The following is a 23,675-nucleotide window of genomic DNA, read 5'->3' as shown; positions in this document are numbered from 1 at the left end:
AATAAACTGGTATGAAATGAATAGTTTATATATTTGCATGAAGAATAAAATATATATGCTTTTTTAATATTTAAAGGTGGTAAGTTTGTTCATTCAAAATAACACATGATGCAATAATGAGATGAGCGTGTGAATATATTGTATTTCAAGCCATTTCAAAGTGGGGCTATTAACAGACAGTGTTTGAATTATTCAAACAGTTGTCTCCCCTGGCCTTTATTTAAATTGAAACTTGTTAAACCACCAATCAAACCATCACATACAATGTAAGTATGCTGTGATGTCATAGCCATTTTTTTTAAAATTCCCCTATATATGCTTATACATTTGACATATTAACAGTTTTCTCGCTTAAAATATAAAACAATGGACGTTAATAACCAACCAACAATCAATCAATTAATCATAAATTAACAATATGGAATTGGTAAGCAAGCATTGTAAAGGTTTTTGGAATAGGTTCATATAAGCACATTCTTGTTCATTCAAACACCATGCAAACTAAACATACATGTACATGTAAATATACACACTCGCTTTAAACAAATCATTCTTATAATTCAAAAAAAAATTAAGTCTACAATTATATCTAACAGCAGTATTATTTTTCCATATGATTTTTAAGGCCTGTATCTTGCATACATATTCCAAGAACAATTTTATTCTGATTTTAATGTTGTTTTTTCTTTTTTCTACTTCTTAAGTTAACAAATAACATTCTCATTTTCTTATATTTTCCAATAAAACTTACAAAATAATATCAAAAACATTTTCATTGGTTTTAATTCAAACTAAGAACATTAATTTTTTTGGTGTTCCTAATTCTTAAATCATCATAAATTGTAAATCAATACCGTATTGATAAAAAAAAAAAAAAAAAAAAAAGCTCTCACTAATCCTCATCATACATGTACTTGACTTGTCATAAATGACAACATTCAATCGGCAAGTTCTTAATTTTCCTTTGTCATAGAAACTTACCCGATCATACTGTAATCCTGCTCCATTTTTAGGAGGTCCATGAGGCGGTGAATCTGGTCCTCCGTGATGACGAGGTGATCTTTCGGGAGGATGCATAGAATTTCCATTCATAGGCATCTGATTGTTTTGTTTATAATCATCATATGGAAACTGTGGACCTCGTCCATCAAAATGAGGTTGATTGTGTTTTGGATGGTGGATGTCTCTATTATCAAATGAACTATTATGACTCCTGTTAAGGTCCTCAGATCTTCGGTCCAATGTCCCATCACGGAAAGGAGGTCCGTCTCTTTGATCGGGAGGATACTCCCTATAATCACGAGGGTCCCTATGGTCTCGATGATCCCTTGGATCTCTGTGAATGTCCCTTGGATCCTGTCTATCACGAGGATCTCTCATTTCCCTTCGAGGGTCATTTGTTGGATAACGGTTATAATCTCTAGGCTCTTGCCGTGGATCTCCCCTAAATCGCTCCTGGTCTCGGTCATACTGAGGGGGACCACCTCTACTTTGATATGACCTATCATGAGGAGATGGCTCATCCTCCTGGAGAGGAGGATATTCTTGAACATAACGTCTTTGTTGTGGAGGACTTGCTCTGCGTAATGAATTTGAACGTGCAACAGTTACTGACCTAACATCAGGATTATATCCATTCATATGTCTTTGTTCACCAATGATTGTCTAAAACAGAAATATATATATATGATTCATAATATCATTAAACCTGGTATTTAATAAAAAAAAAATACTGGAATAACACTTTTTTATATTTTATTTAACAAATCACAACTATTTAATGCATTTTATCTAATATTTCAGTTTTTATAAGAATCCATGTTATTGTGTAGCATTTTCAATATCAAGATAAGAAATAAGAAAACAAAATCTGGAAATAAGATCAAATTAACATGTAATCTTCATGGTTTCAGGCAATGTTGTCACAAGAATTGAAAAAAGACGAGAACTTGAATACATGTATTGAATATTCTTTTATTTTGAATATTTCTGGTATCACTTATTATAGCATTTTTTAAGTAAACAATTCCACAAAATCTATGACATAAAACTGTAACTACAATAAGTAATATAAATGTATAGTTAAAATTATTCCTATACCAGTTGTAGATGGTGATGTACATGCATTGTCTTATCTTTTGCAGCAGAGATTTATTTTTAACTAAGGGTTAAAAGTAGTAAAATTTCTTCCAATTGGACATCTTTAAATAATTTCAAACACATTTTTTTCAATTTATATCAAAGAGAGAGAGATTCTTTAAAAAGTTAAATAACAATGTATCATATATAATATTTCAAACTTCCGACTTATATAATCCGAAAAATGATTCATTAGCCTCAGAATCATTTTAGAATTTTAACGATATGATAATGATGTAATTCTTGTGGTTTGAAGAGGACTTGGTGCACGCTGCCTCATCTTTACTCCAGTTTGACAGACAAATGCAACAGTCCCGCCAGATGTTTTAACCATTATTTCTTCAAGATGTTTTGAATTAACTTTCTCTTATCTCCAAGAGCCATGTTAAAACCTTTAATTCCATTTCATAAACTTATAATACTGATTATACCTATTGATAAAAGTACATTCCAGAATCGTAAAATTTCTCCTGTTGTATTTCTGGCATTTAACACATTCTATTCATTGTCAAAAGATTAACTGATAAAATAAAACTCTAAATAATCATGATAATAAGATTTTAATTGCCTCAATTATTTCATACACTTATTGGAATGAAATAATAAACAATGAAGCAATGATTTTTTTCAATAAAAATTTTCTATAATGGTATTTTCACTCTGGAACAAATTTCTAATTTATATATTATTTAACACAATTATATCAAGATCATCATCTTAAAATTAATGTTATTTTTAATGGGATATAATTACTTAAATAAAACAATGATCTGTCAAAGTGCTATATCTATATCTATCAATAACAACAACAAGAACGAAATCATAATAATTAACTTAATTACATATTTTAATTACCTTTAATGGCTGAATTTCAGTATGTGTGATCCTAGAGGCATCAACAATTGGTTTCCTCCGATCGTTCTCCTCTGGAATAATAATCCCTGTCCATTGTGGAGGGAGTCCCACATACTTCCCCTGGTCCCTATCGAATCCAGTATGGACACGATGTTCAAAGTTACTGGGCTTAGATATTTCTGGTCTCCTTTTTCCTTTCTTAAACATGATTTCCTATCTCTGTGCTGCCAAACTAATCATTAGAAGAAGACACCTACAAGTAGAGACAGGAAGTTTTCACTTCAAAATATTTTTATTATCTAATTCATTTTAACATACTCAATTAGGCCAAATGATAGTTGATTTTTGGTTTATCCATAACTCTCTTGTGTTGTGTTTGATTCGGTGCTGTTTGGTTCTTTTGTACATGTACATATCTATATAGCTGTTATGAAGGTTACAGTATGTTTGCATATTAAAGCAATTGGGTTCTAACTTCTTTCTAAAAAGTTAATAAATAAATCCATATTGTTGCTAAAATTGCAATGGGTATATATATGTAGAAACACATGTACATGATGTAGGTGTTGTAAAAGTAAAAACTCATATTTTCAATTTTGATCGCCTTTTTTCTTTGCAACTTTTCCTCAACGTGCTGAAAACTCTTCCGTTCAATTTTCTGTTGACTTATTTTAAACAGAAATTTAAAACTTTATTTATTCATTTAGTAAGTTAATTATTCACTTTTTACAAATGTATAATAATGGTTGTTTTGAAAGTGAAGACAAAAGTTAATAAAACTTTTACTGCAAATCCTAGGAGACAAATCATGACAGATACTTGAGAAAGTTTTCGTCAAGACATTTAAATTCCCATTATTCTGTTTAATACCAACATCATAATCAATATGACACCATGCATCTACTGTATTATACTTTTCGTACTTTTGTGTATAAGGAATAATGATATTAGATGGAATTTGAATAACTGTCAAAGATTAGAAGTTAAAATTTTCAAGTTACAAATTGATGTGTACCGATACATGTATACATCTACACCTTCAATGTGTAGTGATATATTAACAACATATTCATTACAGATAAAAACAATAGAGTTCTTTATATAATTACCATTTAGGTTAAAAACATTTAATAAGTCCCCATCAACTTCGTTGGTATAAGCATAGGAAACTAAAATTTAATGCACCAGTCCAGAAGTTTAGTAAATCATCCTGAACATCAAGCATGAAATATTTGGCACTGGACATAAGCAAACAACAATCTATCCATCGTAATTTGACAGGGGTAAATCATGTAAACAGTACCATGGATTTATGTAATACAAACAATGATCTCATAACAATATTATTGAGTGGGCATGACTTCAACAATGCAACTGCTTTAATGAAACTACACCATGCAATAAAGTGCAGAGAAACTCTAGGAATTATTTATTTCTGAGCAAGTGCAAGGTCTTAATGCTGCCAACATTTTTTTGTTTTAACTGGAAGCTTATATATCATGTATATTAAGGAACATGGTCTCACTAGTTAGTGAACCTGATTTTATATTTGATTAAGACAATAAAAATATTATCATATTGCTTAGCCTGAAAACTGCACCCGATTTTATCAAACAATTTAAAGACCACATAACAATATTATCTTTTTGCTTGGCCTAAATGCTGCACCTGAGTTATCACAGAGCCTGGAATATTATACATGAGGTCGTGACCATACATTGTTATATCTGATAGGACACAATAACATGTTGGCTAAAAAATACAATGCATAGGAAATAGAATATTATAAGTCAAAATATCCGTTATATTGATGAACATATTTTCATCTTATAAATGATCTTAAATTCTCTGATGGAATGTTAATGATGTTACCAATTGTTCAATAAATTATTCCGTTATTACAGTATTAATTCGCTTTGAGTGTTCTTTTTATAGGATTACTTGCAGTTAGGAAAAATAATACATTTCTTGTTCTTTGAACATGTTGAATAAAATTTTATGAAAAAATGTACTTCTTTAAAGAAAAGTCCAACTACATGTATCTATATAGCTAACACTTCTTTGAGTATGTTCTTGCAATACATTCGTCTTGCAAATTTAATCAAAACCTAATTTGAGTATATTCCTGTTAAAAAATTAAAGACTTTATTAAACACACTAGGGTTTAAATTATTTGTTTTCATTCCCATAACATAACAAATTAAATCAACAAAAAAAAACGTATTTAGTTAAAAATTCAAAAATGAATGTACAAATGGAGGTCCACTCTATTGATTAATTTTTTCTTAGTTTGATATGTTGTTACAATTCGCCATATATTTAAAACGTGTATAAAACTTTCGATCATCTGAAGCTTTCAAGGGTAAATATTTGTTTTTCAATCTGCACATTCTTTAACCACTATGGGTGGTTAGCAGAGGTATTTTTTATATCACTCTGTTGACATTGAAAATCAAAAATATTGCTGTACATCGTAACATGTACCAGTAGCTTAATGCTGATAAAGATAATCTTCACAATTGAAAATACTTCAGTCTAAGATGGGGGTATTTCTGAGATAGACAAAATCATATGAAATGATAGAAGAGTTTGAATTTTGACGATAAGATATCAAAATTGTTGTACTAGAAAAATGTATTAATATACAGCGTGTAATTTTTTATTGTATTTAAGTACTAGATTGATCATTTGCAGCGAATTGTAATGGATTTTCCACAGTATATACATGTTCATGCACATGACACCATGTATGGTGGCAGCAGCAAAAAAACTTTCACACATTTTCATTTTGACTTGCATTGTAGTGAGTCTAGTAACATGTCACCGCCATTTGCATCTGGTGGCTACTGCATGTTCAGTATGTTATTATACTGTTTATGTACATTGATAATGATTAGTCATAATCATGATAATGTACAATACCATGGCATCATTGTATTTACAAAAACATCTTCATGGTTTTCTTGAATACATATACAAATGTAGCTGATATACATGATATATGAACTACTACATGTACATGTAGCCAAATTGATCTTAGCTAATTTGGATAAAAGTACACTAGTGCAATTAAGTTTTTATACAAGAAAGTAAAACAAGGTTTTGGTTCCTGTAGTGTATATTCTTTACATATTAAACCAACAATAACCAGAGAATTGATAATTACTTCAGTTTCTGAAACACAGTGGGACTGCGAAATTTGAATGTGACTAATTATTTTTAAAACAAACAGAGAAAAGAAATTGCTTCCTTCAAGGTAATTAGAAGTGAAAAGATAACAAATTCATATCAAATGTTTCAACACTCCAAATATTGCTTCCTTTAATGAGCCTAATCAGGACAAATTGAAAAAAAAAATTTTTTGAGGTTTATTTATGTTGCTAAAATTGCAATGGGTATATAAAAAAAAATAAAAACACAAAAATACTGAACTCCGAGGATAATTCAAAAAGGAAACACATCAAACGAATGGATAACAACTGACATATTTCTGACTTGGTACAGGCATTTTTTTCATTTTTTAGTGGTGGATTGAACCTGGTTTTATAGCCCTCACCTCTAAACCTCTCACTTGTATGACAGTCACATCAAATTCAATACTACATTGTCAACGATGCGTGAACAAAACAAACAGACACAATAAGTCAAAATGCTAAAAATAGAAACATATGTAGGTGTTGTAAAAGTCTTGAAATCTTGATAATAATTTACGGTTACAACTTATGCCTAGTGTTCAAAGCCACAATTTGAATACATTGTTGTAATATACATTGTAAGCCCAATTAAAATAAAAAAGTTTCTTTGACAGTATTTGTTCGGAGAAGTCATACATGTACATGTACTAGTTAGACTTATAAGTATAACCACACTGTGAGGACAAATAAACAGAAATATGTACTTAGTAGACAAAAATTACAACTAATGGTTTTAAATCAAGACAAATAAAGATTCCCACCTGCAATGCTTTTAGCTTTCATTACACATTATTTCTTTAGTTTATACAACCAAGCCTATCATGATAAAAAAATACTCTGTACTGCATATGTAAATACTAATGGCAATTTATCAAAACAGAAGAATGCATGTTGTAATAATTATAGAAAGTGTTAGTAAATGCTATAACTTTGGAACTGAAACAATCATTCGTGGTATATTGTTTATAGATGTCTATGAATACATTTTTGATTGGCATGTGCAAACTGAGAAGAAAACAGTTTGATTTCAAGAGTTTGACCTGTCTTACACAGTACATTTCAACAAAAGAGCTGATTTTTTCACAGGGTCCTAGGTAGGCCTAAATTAGAGGTACTCAGTTCCCTGCTGCCAATAAAGTAATATGTGATGGGATTGCCTTCTGTCTGAGATTATTTCATTGGCCCTTATTATAAAAGATTCTGACATGGGATGTGGAAACTTAGTTCATAATTTCTCTTCAGTTTGTTCTCGAGGACATTCGCATCAACAAAAGTTGGATTCATTTTTTTAAACAAGGTCAAACAAGGAATCACAGCAGAAATTAACTTGCACTGATTATATCACTGCATAATTGTTATCCTTGAAAAACGTCTAAATCGATGTTTGGAAATAATTTTTAGTAAGTTGGAACTACAAAATGTATATAAATCCTTTAATGAAAATGCGTTCGAATGACGAATCTACGACAAAAGAACTTCAAATTGTGATCGTCTGAGAAATATTCAAATATATGCAAACGGTTCTGGGGGTATCAATTTCAATCAAATGACGATAGTCATACTATACTCCTAGATGTTGAAATCCCAACAGACCAATTTTCCTGGGGAAATAATTATGATGGTCAATTATGAGGTTTATTAATATAAAAGGATTAGTGACCCATCTGATGGCGATAATCGTATTAGTTGTAATCACAACTTGTAACACCTGTTCAAAATGTTAATTACCTGGGAGTCATAAACTTGTCACATACATAAGACAGGAAGATTTGTAGTATTTAAAGGCGAAAATATTTTTACACTTTCAAAATTTAAGTGACGAAATTGATTTTAAATACTTTTGTCAATGCGAAAACGCTTTAGAAAATTACTAAAGTGATGAGCACTAGCAAAAAAACTGAGCTCCTAGATACTTTTAATTATTATTTTTGAAGCATCTCTTTTCTGAAAGACACTTTTTGGTCTACATGTACAGCAGACATCAACCTACATAATTTGTACAGGTCTACAATTATATTCATATTTCTTTTAATGAAATTCTCATTACAGTGGTGACTGTCAAATGTGAGGTTTTCTGTTAATCAAATACAATCAATCTTGACCATGAGATTTATTCATGAATACTTTATGTACATAGTTGTATACAAGTGTATGTATATACTTCACTGTGTTAACAGTAGAATACAATTTGTCTTCTGAGGATAGCATACCTTTCAACAAACTTTCAAACTATAACTTTTACTTCCCAGATATAAAATTGCATGCATGTGTAATATGATGTAAAATATGGGGGAACTTTGGGATTATGTACGTGTGTTTATATGTAATATTGAAAACTGAGTTTTGATAATAAAGATAGTTTATTTAACTTTGCTGTTTATCTAATTAATAAATGTTAATTTGTAAATGTATATTTGTGTATCATAATAAATCAGGAACAATGTAAAGAAGTAGGTCACCTTTCAAATAACTATGCTAAGACTTCCGGTATTACATTTTTCATCAGATTACCTGTATTTTTAAGCACGTTTCAAATTGTATTCCCAACGATATATGTATTTCCAGTACAAGAATTTATGAGGAATTGTAAGTGACTAACTATTTGACAATATTTTATGAATACAGAGGAACTATGTGGGCAGGATTGTCAACTGTCACCGATTTACACACCCTGATTATTAAATATTGTTTACCTGTAAAATCCACAGGTATGAACTTATTTCCAAGTGTTTTGCACCGTTAAAACACATTCATAACAAATTAAAGTTGATTTTTATAGCTTGTAAAGTCAACTTGATCTCTCTAAATTGTTTCCAGTGTCGGTTAAAGGTAAAAGTTTGGTCAAAAATAATACGCTTCCCTTGACGCCATTATTGTCAACCTGAACATCCGGGATATTAAATCGCAATAAATGTCCAACAGATGGCGTACTGCACACCAAAATAAGCAAAGCACATGTATATAAATGTAAGATATATGTGTAACGAAGTAAACAGTCATTTACTAGCATTTGTTTATAGGTATTTACATTCTCTCAGTTGGAAAATGATCATAAACAAGTCTAATGTCAGTAATTCGAATCAAAAGTGTAAAAGACAAATTTTTTTTCTATACTATCTTATAGTTTGAGAAAAAAGGGGGGAGTTACAGTTATAATACATGCTTAAATCATGATCCTACATCGTTATATTACTGGTTATAATAAACTCAAGGTTACAATGACATTATAAAACACATTTGAGTTTACAGATCTGAAGGCAATATATTGGTAATATAATTTGAGATGTCCAACGATGAGCTGCTTGGTATGTCTACAATAAATACCATAATACGAGTAGTGTTACAAGCTTACTTCTACTTGTTAGCGTGACACGTGAAAGTCAAATTATTGTGGTGTGAATACGGGAAATGAGGTCTTGGAGGACCAGGGAAATGACAAAAAAATGAGAATTGCTTACCCATATAGTGTTAGCGGGATAGGGGAATCTGACAAAACAGTAAGCGGGATCCGGGATTGGAACCCCCCCAATGAGACCCCCTTGAAAGGCTATGCTAATTACTTTCTGTAGCGCCTTACATCGATGTCAGGCTTCAAAAAAAAAATTATCAAAGCCTTTCAAGGCGTCTTAACTATTTGGACTAAACATAGGCTATGCGCAAAATAAGTAATGATGTACAAAATATCATTCCATCTTGTTGCTATTCCATCAGTCATACTCAGACTCGAGAACAAGAAAAAAACATCCACTCTCACATAGACATATTCATACTTCAAAAGACTCCAACAGACATTCATACTTTCCATACACAATACCACAATGGAACCAGCTCCCTATGGTACAAGTTCAGCCACCATCCACCTGTTCTATTAACTAAAAGCATTAATTTAAATTGTACATATTTTTAATAACAAATTTGATATTTTCATTGCACTTTGATTACATTTTGTTTAAATTGGGGTTAAAATTTTGTAAATAGTCTATGTATGCGACCAGTATGTAATCATCAGATGTCTATGGAATATATATTGTATACCTAAAGAAGAAGAATAAGTAACGTCTCTTCTTTTTCTTAGCATGGGAAAGACTTCGTTGTTCAGATCATATGTTTACTTACGTCATATGCATGCTTTTCAATGGAAAATGTCATGTCACAATGCATTCCTTATTACACGAGAACCCATGAGAAGAGGATATGTTTATTGGCAGTCTCCAATTTTCTAACGATCCTTCATTTTGTAACTGCCTGTTTATTAGATCATGAAAAAGACTCGATTCTCTTAAATGTTAGGCAATGACATCACATATCAGTGCACAGTGAAAAAAAAGGTAATTCACAAAATTACACTTACAAACATGTACATTGATCTTACTTGAACACAGCTTTAATATTCTGTAAAGTTGTTTTGAAAATATGGAAGCTCTGTTAGATTCAACCTTTAGTGTGACAAATTATTCTGTGAAACAAGTATCTTTTTTAAGAATGCGTTCATTTTAACTTGCCACTTTTTCTAAAACTATTTTTTGTACATGGATATAAAATCTTCTCAGCATCAACTTGCATTGTCTCCCTTTAATAACAATACATTTAGTAGTTGGAATCTTGATCTAAGCTAGTTTGTGCAATATTTGTTTACCCATTTATTATATCAATAATATATCATGTATATCAAGTGTTTTAATCATTCCTCTATAATCCAAATATGAATTAAATGATCATAACCTTGATTGCCTTTTTTTAAATTTTTATATGAACATTCTTTTGTATTTATTGTTTTTAAATTCATTTACATTTTTTCTCAGTAAAGTAAAATGTCAGAAGAATATAAAGTAGGGAGCTTGTCTGATGTCATCAAGAAATCATCAAAAGCAAAAAAGAGAAAATCATCAGAAGGAGAAATAGCCAAGCTAGCTTCATTGTTTGCTGCACCAGCTAAGAGAATTGCACCTGAGGCAAGGATTTATAATCCACACACATTGTAAACAGTTCATTTAATGTCAAATCTGTCTCTATGTTTTAATGTATTATGATTGAAACTCATTTGATGTTATCATTGTTATAGGCAAATCAACCAAACATTAACACACAGTTTATTGAGAACCACTAAAATTTCATAAACATGTCTGCACAGTTTATGTTACTGTACTTTGCATACATACACCGGTATGGTAATTTGTAAAGGTTAATCCTACTTAAATATTACCAGGCATGCACTAGTACTACATATGAAAAAGAAGATGTGGAATTATTGCTAATGAGAAAACTCTGCACAATAGACCAAATTACTAAGACATTAACAACTATTGATCTCATTAAGACCTTTAACAATGAGCAAAGTCTGCTATAATTGAGCCAGAAATGACAAATGTAACACAGTTTAAGTAATAAAAATAACTGCCTAATTTATGTACAAAATAATGAACCAATAAAAAATGTATAACACAGAAACAAATAGCCATTACTGATGTGTATATAAGTTAAATACCATGTTTAATTCATATTCAAATCAGAGCATGTTCTGATTGACCAATTATAACTTTCCTATTATATAATTGCAATATTTTTTATATCATTGATATTTATTTTAACTTTATTTGATTTAAATTATAGCCCATTTCATATGTCAGTACAACGATCAAAACACCAGAACCTGCCACTGTCCCTAAAAACAAAGAGAAGAAAAGTAATAAAAAAAGAAAGAGAGGATTGGACATAAGTATACCTACACAGAAACAAGAAGGCTTCGACCCACCACCAGGAATAGTACATGAATCATTGATGCAGAACACCACAAATAGGTATTCTTCTTGATGACTGTTGTAGTATATTTTCAAGATGTTATCTATTTGCAATTTTTCTTACTGAAAATTTAACAATTGGCTTATTTATTTTACTTAAATTACAAAACTAAATATTAAATTGGAACAAGATGTTTGACAGAGAGCAAACAAATAACAATACAACAAATACAAAACAAAGGGAAAGACCAGGGGTTCATCAAAATGTTTGCACCAGAATTATCTCCCCCTTTTAAACACAGTTGAAATTATCTCCCCTCTAAAATTGTACAGAGTTGAAATTATCTCCCTTCTAAAATTGTACACAGTTGAGATAATCTCACCTCTAAAATTGTACACGGAAAAAGTAATCTCACTTCGTACCCCCAAAATTTAACCACATATGTGAAAATGTCATAGCTTCGAAACGAGCTATCATACATATCCAAGTTTACAATATGGACTGAGCTACAGGAAAAAACGTTACCATTACTGCCTATGTAAAAACTATTAAAGATTTTGACCCAGTTGAGATTATCTCCCCTCTAAAATTGTACACAGTTTAAATTATCTCCCCTCTAAAATTGTAAACACATGAGATTATATCCCTTATTAGATTAATCCTTAGAGAAGTTTGTCATTTAACTAAATTTTATTTATAGAAGAAGACTAACATTTCTCTTAACTATTTTATTTTTATTTTAAGAAAATAGAATAAACTGTTTCATAAATTGTTGTGTCTAAAAGTTCACCTGTTGCCAAAATATTTGGGAAAGCCAGACAAAACGTGTACATTATTTATACAAACCTCCCCAATTGGTATACTCTAGGGCTTATCCATTTAATTGAATGTGGTAGAATAGTATGGGAAGTTTTTTTGTGACATGGATAATAGGTGAAATTGGGTAAAATTTAAAATAAAATGCACTATGTCAAAGAGATAACAACTGGACCAAAGAGAAAAATTAGCCAAAAGTAGCTTGTTTATCTTTTGCGATAAAAAATCATGATATTAAATAAAGTTAGTAGATTAGCTCAATGAGTCCTTATATTTGAAAAGGTAATTTACTGTTTATAACAATAATATCTATTTGATGAATGCAAAATTATTTGAAAATAGTCTCCCCTCAATTTTAATGGAATAGCCCTCAATATATCCAACACAAGGAAAGAAAAAGATCAAAATATCCAAGAAGTAAGTGTTCAGAAAACAATTTTGCAATGCTGATCGATGAATAGAAAGAAATTTCAAAGTAAAAATGATTTACAGCAGATTTCAGTCAGTATGTAGCTAATGGTATTATCTTTGGTTAGCTTGCTTGTTAGCTGAACCGTGAAGTCATTGTTAGGTAAGGTATACTACCCTCCTTTTAAAGTAGCTTAGTCCTACAGAGAGATGGATTGGTTATCTGTTGGGCTAGTCTACTATGAAAGGAGGGTAGTTTACCTAACCTAACAATGACTTCACGGTTCAGCTAACAAGCAAGCTAATCAAAGATATTACCATTAGCTACATACTGACTGAAATTTGCTTTAATTGTTTTGTAGAACTGGTGAAGGCCTGAGTGAAGGAACAACTTTAGTAGGGAGAAAACCTCGACATAAAAAGAGAGACAAAACTAAAGATGCTAGAACTGTATTTGTTGGTAATCTCCCATTATCATTTGATAAAAAGGTATATACAATATTTTTGTTTCTTAGAACCTATATTTATTTCTGTTGCCTTTCAGGGAATGGTTGAAAAATATGCTTTTTCAGTAATAATTACACCCACTATCTTTAAAAAAATTTACCTGAATGGAAACATTAAATAATCCTACACCAACAGAAACAAATCTTTGGTGTTTTTGGTCTTACAAGAATAGCACTTTATTTTTTCCTCAAGTTTTCATCATTCATGTGTTTTATTTAAAGATTGGCTTATTGTTTAATCACCCTTTATTGAAAACTATATGTTGAACTCATAAATGTATTTTTGGTTTTATAATGACTTTTTAAAAATATTCCTTACATTTCATTTCCTTTGACTTGTAATTATATTTATATTTTCAGCAATTGATAAAGATTTTCCGATCGTGTGGTAAAATAGAAAGTGTCAGATTCCGTTGTCCAGTAAGTGTTTGACTTATTTTACCATGTGGTTTTATTGTTTGAATACTATGCTCAGTTGACATGTACTTATGGAATATAACATATTTATTTCAGAATCAGATCTGACAATAAGCTTACTGTAAATTCAGAAATTATTGGGTGCATTTATTATTGTGATTTTATCATTTTAGGCTTAAATGCAATTTTATTTTTTGGGATATTGAGAAAAATCCTGTTTAATTTATATAAAATATTTCAAAATGCATGTTGAAATTATTGCGATCATAACCCTGTCGCTTTTTCCACTATAATAAAAACATCGCAATAATTTCTAAAATTACAGTATTTATTTAAGTTCATACAAAGAATAAAAATAATTATTCATGAATAACATGTACTTTTTTTCTTTGGTAAATATGGAGAATGCAAATCAAAATAGTTCTCCAGCAATCCTTTTGTTATCCACTTTATAATACATGTACTGTGGATTCAAGTTGGTACTAATTTTTGGGGGATTGACAAAAAAAATTATTTCTGTAGAAGTCCAATCATACCATAAAAAAAAATGTGTCCTTAGTGAATTATTTAAATTCTTGATGCACATGTACCCAAGAAATGAATTTAATTTTCATTGAATTAAAATGAAATGAAAGGACAATAATTTTTTTTGAAATGACAATTCAAAAACTAGTGAAGTTGGTTTCATAGTCAAGCTAATAATCAGTTAAACCCCAAATTTGTTGCAGTACTTTATACAATCAATCAATTAATTAAACTGTATTTATGTGGAGCCATACTGTTAATACTAAGACTAACAGGTTCTTACATGGTGCTGAATTAGAGGTCTACCTATTCTTCCTGCAGTAGGAGAAACTTCATATATATTTTGAATGTTTACATCTTTTACTTTCTTTGATAAAATTTATGCAATTTGACCCATGATATTGCAGTTGTCTATCCTCATAAATGTATAAGTTCAGAATAATTTTTAAAAGAATACATATAAAACGAATCAATTTATTTTGTAGCCACCTGCAGATTTGAAATTACCAAAGAGAGCAATTGCAATCACGTAAGAATGTACAACCAATTAAGGAGGGGCCTTATATGGGGGTGGGGTGGTCTCATCACGTTGATTTTTTGTCAATCACGATTCACACTGACAGAAAATTAATTTCCAGGATCAAGGAAATCACGAAAATCTATAAAAAAAAATCTGTAGGAAAACGGATCACAGTAGGGAAAAAGCACCAATCACGAAGAACAAAAATAACCCATCAGGCCCCTCAATTAGGTATCACCATGATTCAAATTTCCAGGATGTGCAACAATGTGTTTTCTTAAATGTATCAATTGTTGGTCTAACATATTTTTAATGATTTTTGATTGCTGAAAAACATACATGACATATGTAAGCACCAAAGAAAAACATCACTAAGAAAGCCACAAACAAAATAAAATGGATAGTATTAGAAAATCTTCTCCCAAAAAAAAGCAATTATCAAAAGTAGCATTAAGGGAGGTAACCACACAATCAAAAAATCAATTATATTAGGTACATTTAGTTTCTCAACTAAAAAAATAAAAAACTCAAAATGTTACATCTTGACTGAGTAAAATGAATACATCTAAATCGCCATACTATAGTTAAGTAACAGATTAATTTAAATGAAAATATAAAATCTCAAAATCAAACTGCAACAAAATGCTAAGCCATCAGCTCTTAAATTATTAAATGTATGAGATGGCAAACAAAATCATGAAAATATGTCTAAACTTTAAAAAAAAAATCTTCTTTCAAGGTTTGGCAAATGCAAAACAGATTTACTATATCCAGGGACTTTATTTTTTTGCATAGTTGTCAGTATAAACATTTACATGGGAAGTTTAAGAAGTCATAGAAGGATGCCTAAAATGAATAAAATATTTTATTAATGGCTGGCTGCTAAACAGGTAAGGTTTTTAGGAACACTTATTTTAATGTCAAAATTTTAAATGTCTCTTATTTATTTCTAGGAAAACATTTCACAAAGACAGACACAATATTATATCCTATGTATGCTTTGAAGAGGAAGATAGTGCAGGGAGAGCTCTATTATTGTGAGTTACATGAATTTAAGATTTGTAATTTGAAGATGAATTTATACTGTAGATACAGAAATTATTGCCATGTCAATGTGACAGGATTGTAATCACAATAATTTTAAACTCGCTTTTTTTTTTTTAAATGAACGAAGGAAAATTTTCTCTGTATAGCAAAAAAAAAATAACATTTTGGTTTAAAATGATAAAATCGCAAAAAAATAAATGCACCCTATAATTTCTGAATTGACAGTATATCAAATTTTCATTGGTTTTTATATCATACTTTTTAGAAGGATAATATGTAGGGAACATTCAATATATATGTGTTCATGAAAAAGTAACTACATGTAGCAGCAATTTAAAATTTTGTTTCCTTGTTCACGGTTCTGGTTCTCTAGCCAGTTGCTTGACGGAGTAGCAGCAGATACTCATTTTAAGCTGTGTTGTTGAATGAAATCATTTTTGGATCAAGCCATGTCTGCAGACCACTGAGACGGTCATTGGTGTTGATTGCTATATAATATTGCTTTTCTGAGGCCCTCATGAAAACAACATCAACAAGTTATCACATTTTGGTTTAAAATGATAAAAATAACAAAAAGTTACAAAAAATTACAATATTATAAAAGATTACAAAAAAATCAAGCAAACAAACATAAAAGAAAAATTCACATTTGAATTGAAATGAATGTACCAATCTGAATATGGAAAGTTTGTCTTTTTGGCAATCAAACCACAATTTCTTATTTTTATAATTGACAAATAAAAATGATTGATTCACATCGAAGATTGACATCAATTAAATTACATCTGTAATAGTCAAAGCATGCCATATGCATACTAAGTATGTTTACTTATGTTATAGAAATGGTCAGGACATAGATGGGAATCATATTAGAGTGGATATATCTAATAATTCAAAGAGGGTAAGCTTCAGAATTTTATCAATATTCAGATACAATTCAACAAGATCAATATGGATACAAAATTTCAATAAATTTGAAAAAAAATGCCCAATTATGTTTACTTATCTGTAATTACTTGTTTTGATGTAAAGACTTTCAGGTCTAGTTTAAAAAAAAACAAAAAACAACACATTAATTGTCTTTCTTGTGTCCCTCTTTTTATTATTCTTTTCAGTTGTTTTTACAGGTGAAGGTAGTCCTCAAATTAAAATATCTACGATGATACCATTTTTCCTCAATACATAATTATAAATAAACTCACAGTAAACTTTTAATAAAACCTATTCAAATGTATTTGAAACAATTATGATATTTTTTCAAAACAGCATGACGACGCCAATACAGTCTTCATTGGAAACATGACTTATGGTAAGTTCCTTTAATAAGTATTTTTATGTTCGATTTATGGGCATTATGTTTTCTGAGCTGTGTTTGTTCGTCCATCCGTCCGTCTGTCTGTCCCAATTCAAGTTCAATTTTTTAGTCAAAGTAGTTTTTGATAAAGTTGAAGTCCAATAAACTTGAATATTAGTACATTTGTTCCCTATGATATGATCTTTCTAATTTTAATGTCAAATTAGGGATTTCATCCCATTTTCAAGGTCCACTGAACGTAGAAAATAATAGTGCGGATGGAGGATCCGTGTACTATGGACACATTCTTGTTGTTTATCTGTTGAAGAACAGACAGACAGTGTCCATTTATTTGTCTTTTATTTTATCTGTTACTGATGCTCCTAAAAAATCTAGTTTATTGACCAGTCATGCATCTAATCTTCATCAAATGCAATATTTTAAGACCATAGGTCAAAATAAAAATATCAAAAGTTAACAACACTCTAACCAATTTGTGTTAACCCTGTTTCATTTGTAAATTGCAACAATATGTTCAGTCTATCAATAGAAGAAAACTGTAATTTCAAAACAAGAAGAAACATAATTAGGATATTAAAGCCCCATCATTAAAGACTGCATCAAATTTTCAACATTGTTAAAGTATGATCATAGGGAGTTTGAGAGTTTGAGTACTTTTAATTTTCAGTTCTACCTGATAGCATTATAAAACATTAAAACAACAAGTTATATATAATTGTGGGATGTTTTCACACATTGTAATGTGAGTTTTAAAGCAAAAAAAATATTTGATTTGATTTTTGGTGTTTTTACACAACTTTTAAGCACCCCATTTAGGCTTTTTTGTTGCGGTCAGTTTTTATTGGTGGAGGAAGCCGGAGTGCCTGGAGAAACCACTGACCTTCAAAAGAAAACTGACAATACTAGTCAATTAAGATTCGAGTGCACCCTACCATGTGGAGTTAGAACTCACAACCTCAGTGTTGACTGGCTAGTGAATACAGTAGTAACTACTTAAACCACTGGGCCATGGAAGTTACATCTGAGGTCTAAACCTTATAACAAATAAGTGCTTGAATTCTACTGGGAGATTTAAATAAGATGTACATGTCATTTACATGATAAGAATTTCTGATTGTTCTAGATATAACAGAAAATGAAGTATGGAAACATTTTGAAGATTGTGGAGAAATAGAAAATGTCCGAATTATAAGAGATAATAAAACTGGCACAGGCAAGGGAATTGGATATATTGAGTTCAAAGTGAGTATTTACTGCAGATCTTGGAACCTTAATACATATCGGTACATACAGTTATAGATGTATGTAATGCATTTATACAATGATTAATCTTGAATTTGCAAAGATTTCAGTTTGTTTGATGGTTTATAGTTGTGTAATAATGAAATGGTGCATGAAGATAAACATTTTTTTTTTTTTTTTTTTATTATATCCCCACTTTAAGAGTGTAATTTAAACTGATTCACATAGCTATCCATTACTTTTGTTATATTTTAATGCTCCCACTGTAGCAAAGGGCGCACTAAGTTTTAGCCTTGTCAGTCTGGATTCCAACACTTCTACTGTTCTTGAGTTATGTCCATTATACATTATATGCAAGTGGGGGCATCATCTGTGTCCATGAACCACATTTCCCTTTTTAGCTCACCTGGTCGTCTGTCGTCCGTCGTCCGTAAACTTTTACAAAAATCTTCTCCTCTGAAACTACTGGGCCAAATTTAACCAAACTTGTCCACAATCATCCTTGGGGTATCTAGTTTAAAAACTGTGTCCGGTGACCTGGCCTTCCAACCAAGATGGCCGCCATGGCTAAAAATAGAACACAGGGGTAAAATGTATATTTTGGTTTATATCTTTGGAACCAAAACATTAAGAGCAAATCTGATACAGGGTTAAATTGTCTATTAGGTCAAGATCTATCTGCCCTGAAATTTTCAGATGAATGGGACAACTTGTTGTTGGGTTGCTGCCCCTTAATTGGTTATTTTAAGGAAATTTTGCAGTATTTGGCTATTATCTTGAATACTATTATAGATAGAGATAAACTGTAAACAGCAATAATGTTCAGCAAAGTAAGACCTACAAATAAGTCAACATGACCAAAATTGTCAGTCAACCCCTTAAGGAGTTATTGCCCTTTATAGTCAATTTTTAACAACTTTTCGTCATTTTTTGTAACTTGTACAAAAATCTTCTTCTCTGAAACTACATGGCCAAATTTAACCAAACTTGGCCACAATTATCATTGTGGTATGTAGTTTAAAAAATGTGTCCGATGACCCTGCCTACCAAACAAAATGGCCGACATGGCTAAAATTAGAACATAGCGGTAAAATGCAGTTTTTGAATTATATCTTTGAAACTAAGACATTTAGGGCAAATCTTTCAAGATTTAAATGTCCATCAGAATAAGATCTTTCCCCTCACAAATTTTCAGATGAATCTGACACTCGTTGTTGAGTTGCTGCCCTAAAATTGTTAATTTTAAGGAAATTTTGCAGTTTTTGGTTATTATCTTGAATACTATTATAGAGATAAACTGTAAACAGCAATACTGTTCAGCAAAGTATGATCTACAAATAAGTCAACATGATCAAAATTGTTAGAGGACCCCTTTAGGTGTTATTGCCCTTTATAGTCAATATTGAACTTTTTGTCATTTTTGTAACTTGTACAAAAATCTTCTTTTCTGAAACTATGGGCCAAATTTAAACAAACTTGGCCACAATCATTACTAGGGTATCTATTTAAAAAAAGTGTCTAACGACCCCACCTACCAACCAAGATGACCGACATCAGTAAATACAGTAACAGGTGAGCGACACAGGCTCTTGAGAGCCTCTAGTTTCACATAATAAACAATGCACACGATAGGAAATAACTATATTCTCTGAGCATATATCAAATCACAAACCTTGTGTCTAGTTTGGATGAAATATTCAACTATTCATTACAGTTATAGGGTGAAAATTAAAAAAAAATTGGTTTGTCCAAACCCTACCCTAAGATTGAAACAGTGGGTAGGTAGGCATTTTCTTTTCTTTTTTTCGACAAAAGAGAAATTAAAGTGTCAAATATTTTTTAGCCTTCATGTGTGTCTGATTTAAAAAAAAATTTAAGGTGGATCCCTACAGATATAGCAATTTTTTTTCACCATTGAATTTTCTTAAAATTTGCATACAAATACTATGCAATGACCTCTATTAAAATTTGAGTTAAGAACAGCATGTCACCAGAATTTTTGGGTAGGTAAGGCAGTGTTCCAGCTAGGATTTCAAAAGAGCAGGGTGCCAATCCTGAAAAAGGGCATTTAACGCGTGATATGATAATATGAAAAGGGCATGTTTTAATAAAAGATATTAATCAAACATTGTGTTTATTTGTTGAATCACAGGTTATACAAGAACAACTCCATTAGCCCATATAGAACTCTATCTTTCTACTTTTTAGGCTGAAAAACTTGTCAAGCAGCTTGTCACACAAGTTTTAAGATCACCAGTTGTAACCGTTGATTAGCTTGGGGTCGTAAACAAAGTCATTAACTTAGTAATCAGCGTATCATATCAATTTGAACAAATGAATATACAATCCATCTTCAAAAAAGGCAGGGCGCCCTGGAAACTGTAAAAACGGCACAGGGCGGCACTTGGGAAAGGGTAGGCGCAGTGACCTCTGAAAACGGCCTAGCTGGAACACTGTAAGGTTAAGGCAAACAAATGTAATCTCTTTTATGGCCCTTGTGAGTTTTTATAGATTATCATTGATCATCTCAACGAGATTGATGAGCTGGTACAGCAAAAGTGAGAAAAGCAATCGAGTTGAGATGACCAATGATAATTTGTTTATCGCTATTTTACCTATGACGACATTGTCAATTTCATGTCAATTTCGTTAGCAAAGCCACATGGCCTCCTTAGTTTCTAGTGATAATTTTTCCATCTCAAGCAGGAAGCATGATATGAAAATTATCACAAAAAAGGATTTAAGGAAAAATGCACTAAATAGCGATAATATATTTTTCAGGAAAATGATGGTGTAATGTTTGCCTTAAAGTTCCATGAGAGTCAATTAAAGGGGAGACAACTCAGGGTCATGAGATGTGATGTGAAAGCAGCCCAGAAACAGAAAGAAAAAGTATCCTTTTGAAACCTTTAATTTATCATAAATTGTGTATTTTTATAATGTTTTTGAATAACAGACTAACATTCTTACATTAAAATTTTTACTCTTGTCAAGTTGAGAAGGAAAAAAAATTATACAATGGATGCGAGGTTATATTTACTTCTAAGAAGTGCTTCCTGAAACTTGGAATCAACCTTCATGGTGACAATGCTTTTCTGTGTTATGCGTTTTCAGATTTGTTGCTCCTGTTTACCAAATACTTCTATATCATTACACTTGATGGCCATACATTCAATTTTCTATGCATTTTCTCTAAAACTACAAATCAAGGTTTTCTGAAATTTTGAATCAAGATTCATGTTAGCATGCTATATGGTGTAAATAAAGGCAACAGTAGTATACCGCTGTTCAAAACTCATAAATCCATGGACAAAAAACAAAATCGGGGTAACAAACCAAAACCGAGGGAAACGCATTAAATATAAGAGGAGAACAACGACACAACACCGAAATGCAACACACAGAGAAATGGACCAAGCATCAGACAAAACACCACGAAAATAACAAATATAACATGAAAACCAAATACATGAATTTGGGATAGACAAGTACCGTGCCACGTCTTATCTCAATATCTCAAAAATAAGAGAAAACACAAACGACTCAACGTTAAAATGCAACACACACAGAAACGAACAATAATATAACAATGGCCATCTTCCTGATTTGGTACAGGACACTTTTAAAGGGGAATAAAAGTGGTGGGTTGAACCTGGTTTTGTGGCATGCCAAACCTCACACTTTAATGGAAAAGTTAAATATAACATTGAAATGACAACATAATATTACAGGACTACAATACAAATAAATAGGAGAACATATTAGACAAAGAAAAACATGATTAATAGATAACAAAAAGCATCAGGTTTAAAATTCAATACGCCAAAAACGCGCCTTGTCCACACAAGACTCACCAGTGACGCCCAGATATAAAAGATCGAAAGTGAAAAAAGTACAATATATACCACTCCTGATCAACTTCCTGTTGACCGAATCTTTAAAGCAAGGGTTTCACATATTAGATAAAAGCTTAAGGTACAATTAACTAGTTTTTACTAAAATATCTTAATTGTGATTAGTACTGGTAAATGGGAGATAATCCAATTTGTACCTTGTTCCATTGCCAAGTAAAAATGCATTATGTTGATATTGATATTTATGTGTATATCATGTAAAAGTTGTCACAATTCTGGAATCCTCTAAAAGGCTACATCATTTCTAAACAAGAAAAGGCAAATAGGGATTTATATTTATATCACTATATGTTACCCAACTTTTTGAATTTAATTGTTGTGGTGAAATGTGTTCTACACATGTGCATGCAAAAAAATCAATTTGAAGATCATGTCCATAACAATATTCTTATTACAGTTGACTTTTATTGGGTGCTGAAACAAAGTTATATTGAATATTGTGATAGAAAAGTGTTCAAAGTAACGTTCATCTCAAATGAGACATATTCTTTAAATTGAAAAAATAGAATATGAGCATATTTTTCTTTCATATAATTCCTTAACCTTTTAACAGATGATAATCAGTAAAGAAAGAAAAGCCTATAAATCTGGACCAAAACCTGTAAGGGATAATACGAAACTGAGCTTCAGAAGTACCAATAAGAAGACTGATCCATTTCAACATTTGAGTGACAGGAAAAATAAACATGTGAAGAAATCAAGCAAACAAAATCATTTCAGATTTGATGAGAAAACAAAAGGACAACCAAAAGGAAAGAAAACTTTCAATACAAAAGATAAGAAAACGAAAAGCAAGAAAATGAATAAATGATACAGGAATTTAGAATTGTTTTTAATTTTGACCAAATTTGAGGATAAAAGTTGGTAATCCAATTTCAGATCACAATAGTTTTTCATTATGTTGATTTATTTGATGAGGTTTTGGGGTTGAAAATTGCATGCAATCAAAACCCTATGGTACTGGCTTGATATGTATATCTTCCAAAGTTGATCACAACTTTGATAGTTCAAACAAAATAGTGCTGTGAAGGGATCATT

At 30.9% G+C, this 23,675-nt stretch overlaps 2 protein-coding genes across 6 annotated transcripts in view; one reads left to right on the top strand and one right to left on the bottom strand.

Annotated features, from left to right (window-relative positions):
• LOC134710218 (serine/threonine-protein kinase PAK 5-like) overlaps positions 1-9,082 on the bottom strand; it is a 21,020-nt gene extending 11,938 nt beyond the window's left edge. The window contains exons 1-3 of one of the 3 annotated variants that reach the window (XM_063570463.1): positions 8,882-9,082; positions 2,995-3,247; positions 982-1,665 (exon numbers count right to left, since the gene is read on the bottom strand). In XM_063570463.1, the coding sequence (XP_063426533.1) occupies positions 982-1,665; positions 2,995-3,201 (891 nt within the window). In that variant the 5' untranslated portion in view covers positions 3,202-3,247; positions 8,882-9,082. Of the gene's footprint in view, positions 1-981; positions 1,666-2,994; positions 3,248-4,103; positions 4,214-8,699; positions 8,854-8,881 lie in introns of those variants that run through there. The other 2 variants (XM_063570464.1, XM_063570465.1) reach the window with 2 other exon arrangements.
• LOC134710219 (RNA-binding protein 34-like) lies at positions 8,634-23,675 on the top strand. 3 transcript variants are annotated; one of them, XM_063570468.1, is made up of 12 exons: positions 8,634-8,774; positions 10,991-11,140; positions 11,799-11,986; positions 13,514-13,640; positions 14,018-14,077; positions 15,085-15,128; positions 16,073-16,156; positions 17,007-17,067; positions 17,433-17,475; positions 18,605-18,723; positions 21,505-21,615; positions 23,191-23,675. In XM_063570468.1, the coding sequence occupies exons 2-12, from the start codon at positions 11,000-11,002 to the stop codon at positions 23,446-23,448; spliced, it is 1,236 nt and encodes a 411-aa protein (XP_063426538.1). In that variant the 5' UTR covers positions 8,634-8,774; positions 10,991-10,999; the 3' UTR covers positions 23,449-23,675. The 3 variants fall into 3 exon arrangements, with proteins under 3 accessions (XP_063426538.1, XP_063426536.1, XP_063426537.1); XM_063570466.1 differs by lacking the exon at positions 8,634-8,774 and adding an exon at positions 8,986-9,155 and having other exon boundaries at positions 23,191-23,673; XM_063570467.1 differs by lacking the exon at positions 8,634-8,774 and adding an exon at positions 9,107-9,208.

The sequence above is a fragment of the Mytilus trossulus genome, chromosome 3, assembly GCF_036588685.1.
Source record: "Mytilus trossulus isolate FHL-02 chromosome 3, PNRI_Mtr1.1.1.hap1, whole genome shotgun sequence".
NCBI classification, from domain to species: Eukaryota; Metazoa; Mollusca; class Bivalvia; order Mytilida; family Mytilidae; genus Mytilus; species Mytilus trossulus.
Note: the sequence above shows the minus strand (reverse complement) of the source record. Positions and strands in the feature narration are given on the sequence as shown.

Excerpts from the sequence above, each read along its gene's own strand:
- LOC134710219 (XM_063570468.1), top strand. The coding sequence starts at position 11,000 with ATGTCAGAAGAATATAAAGTAGGGAGCTTGTCTGATGTCATCAAGAAA. Across the intron at positions 13,641-14,017 it reads CATTATCATTTGATAAAAAG|CAATTGATAAAGATTTTCCG; the intron begins GTATATACAATA and ends TTATATTTTCAG. Across the intron at positions 18,724-21,504 it reads TTGGATATATTGAGTTCAAA|GAAAATGATGGTGTAATGTT; the intron begins GTGAGTATTTAC and ends TATATTTTTCAG.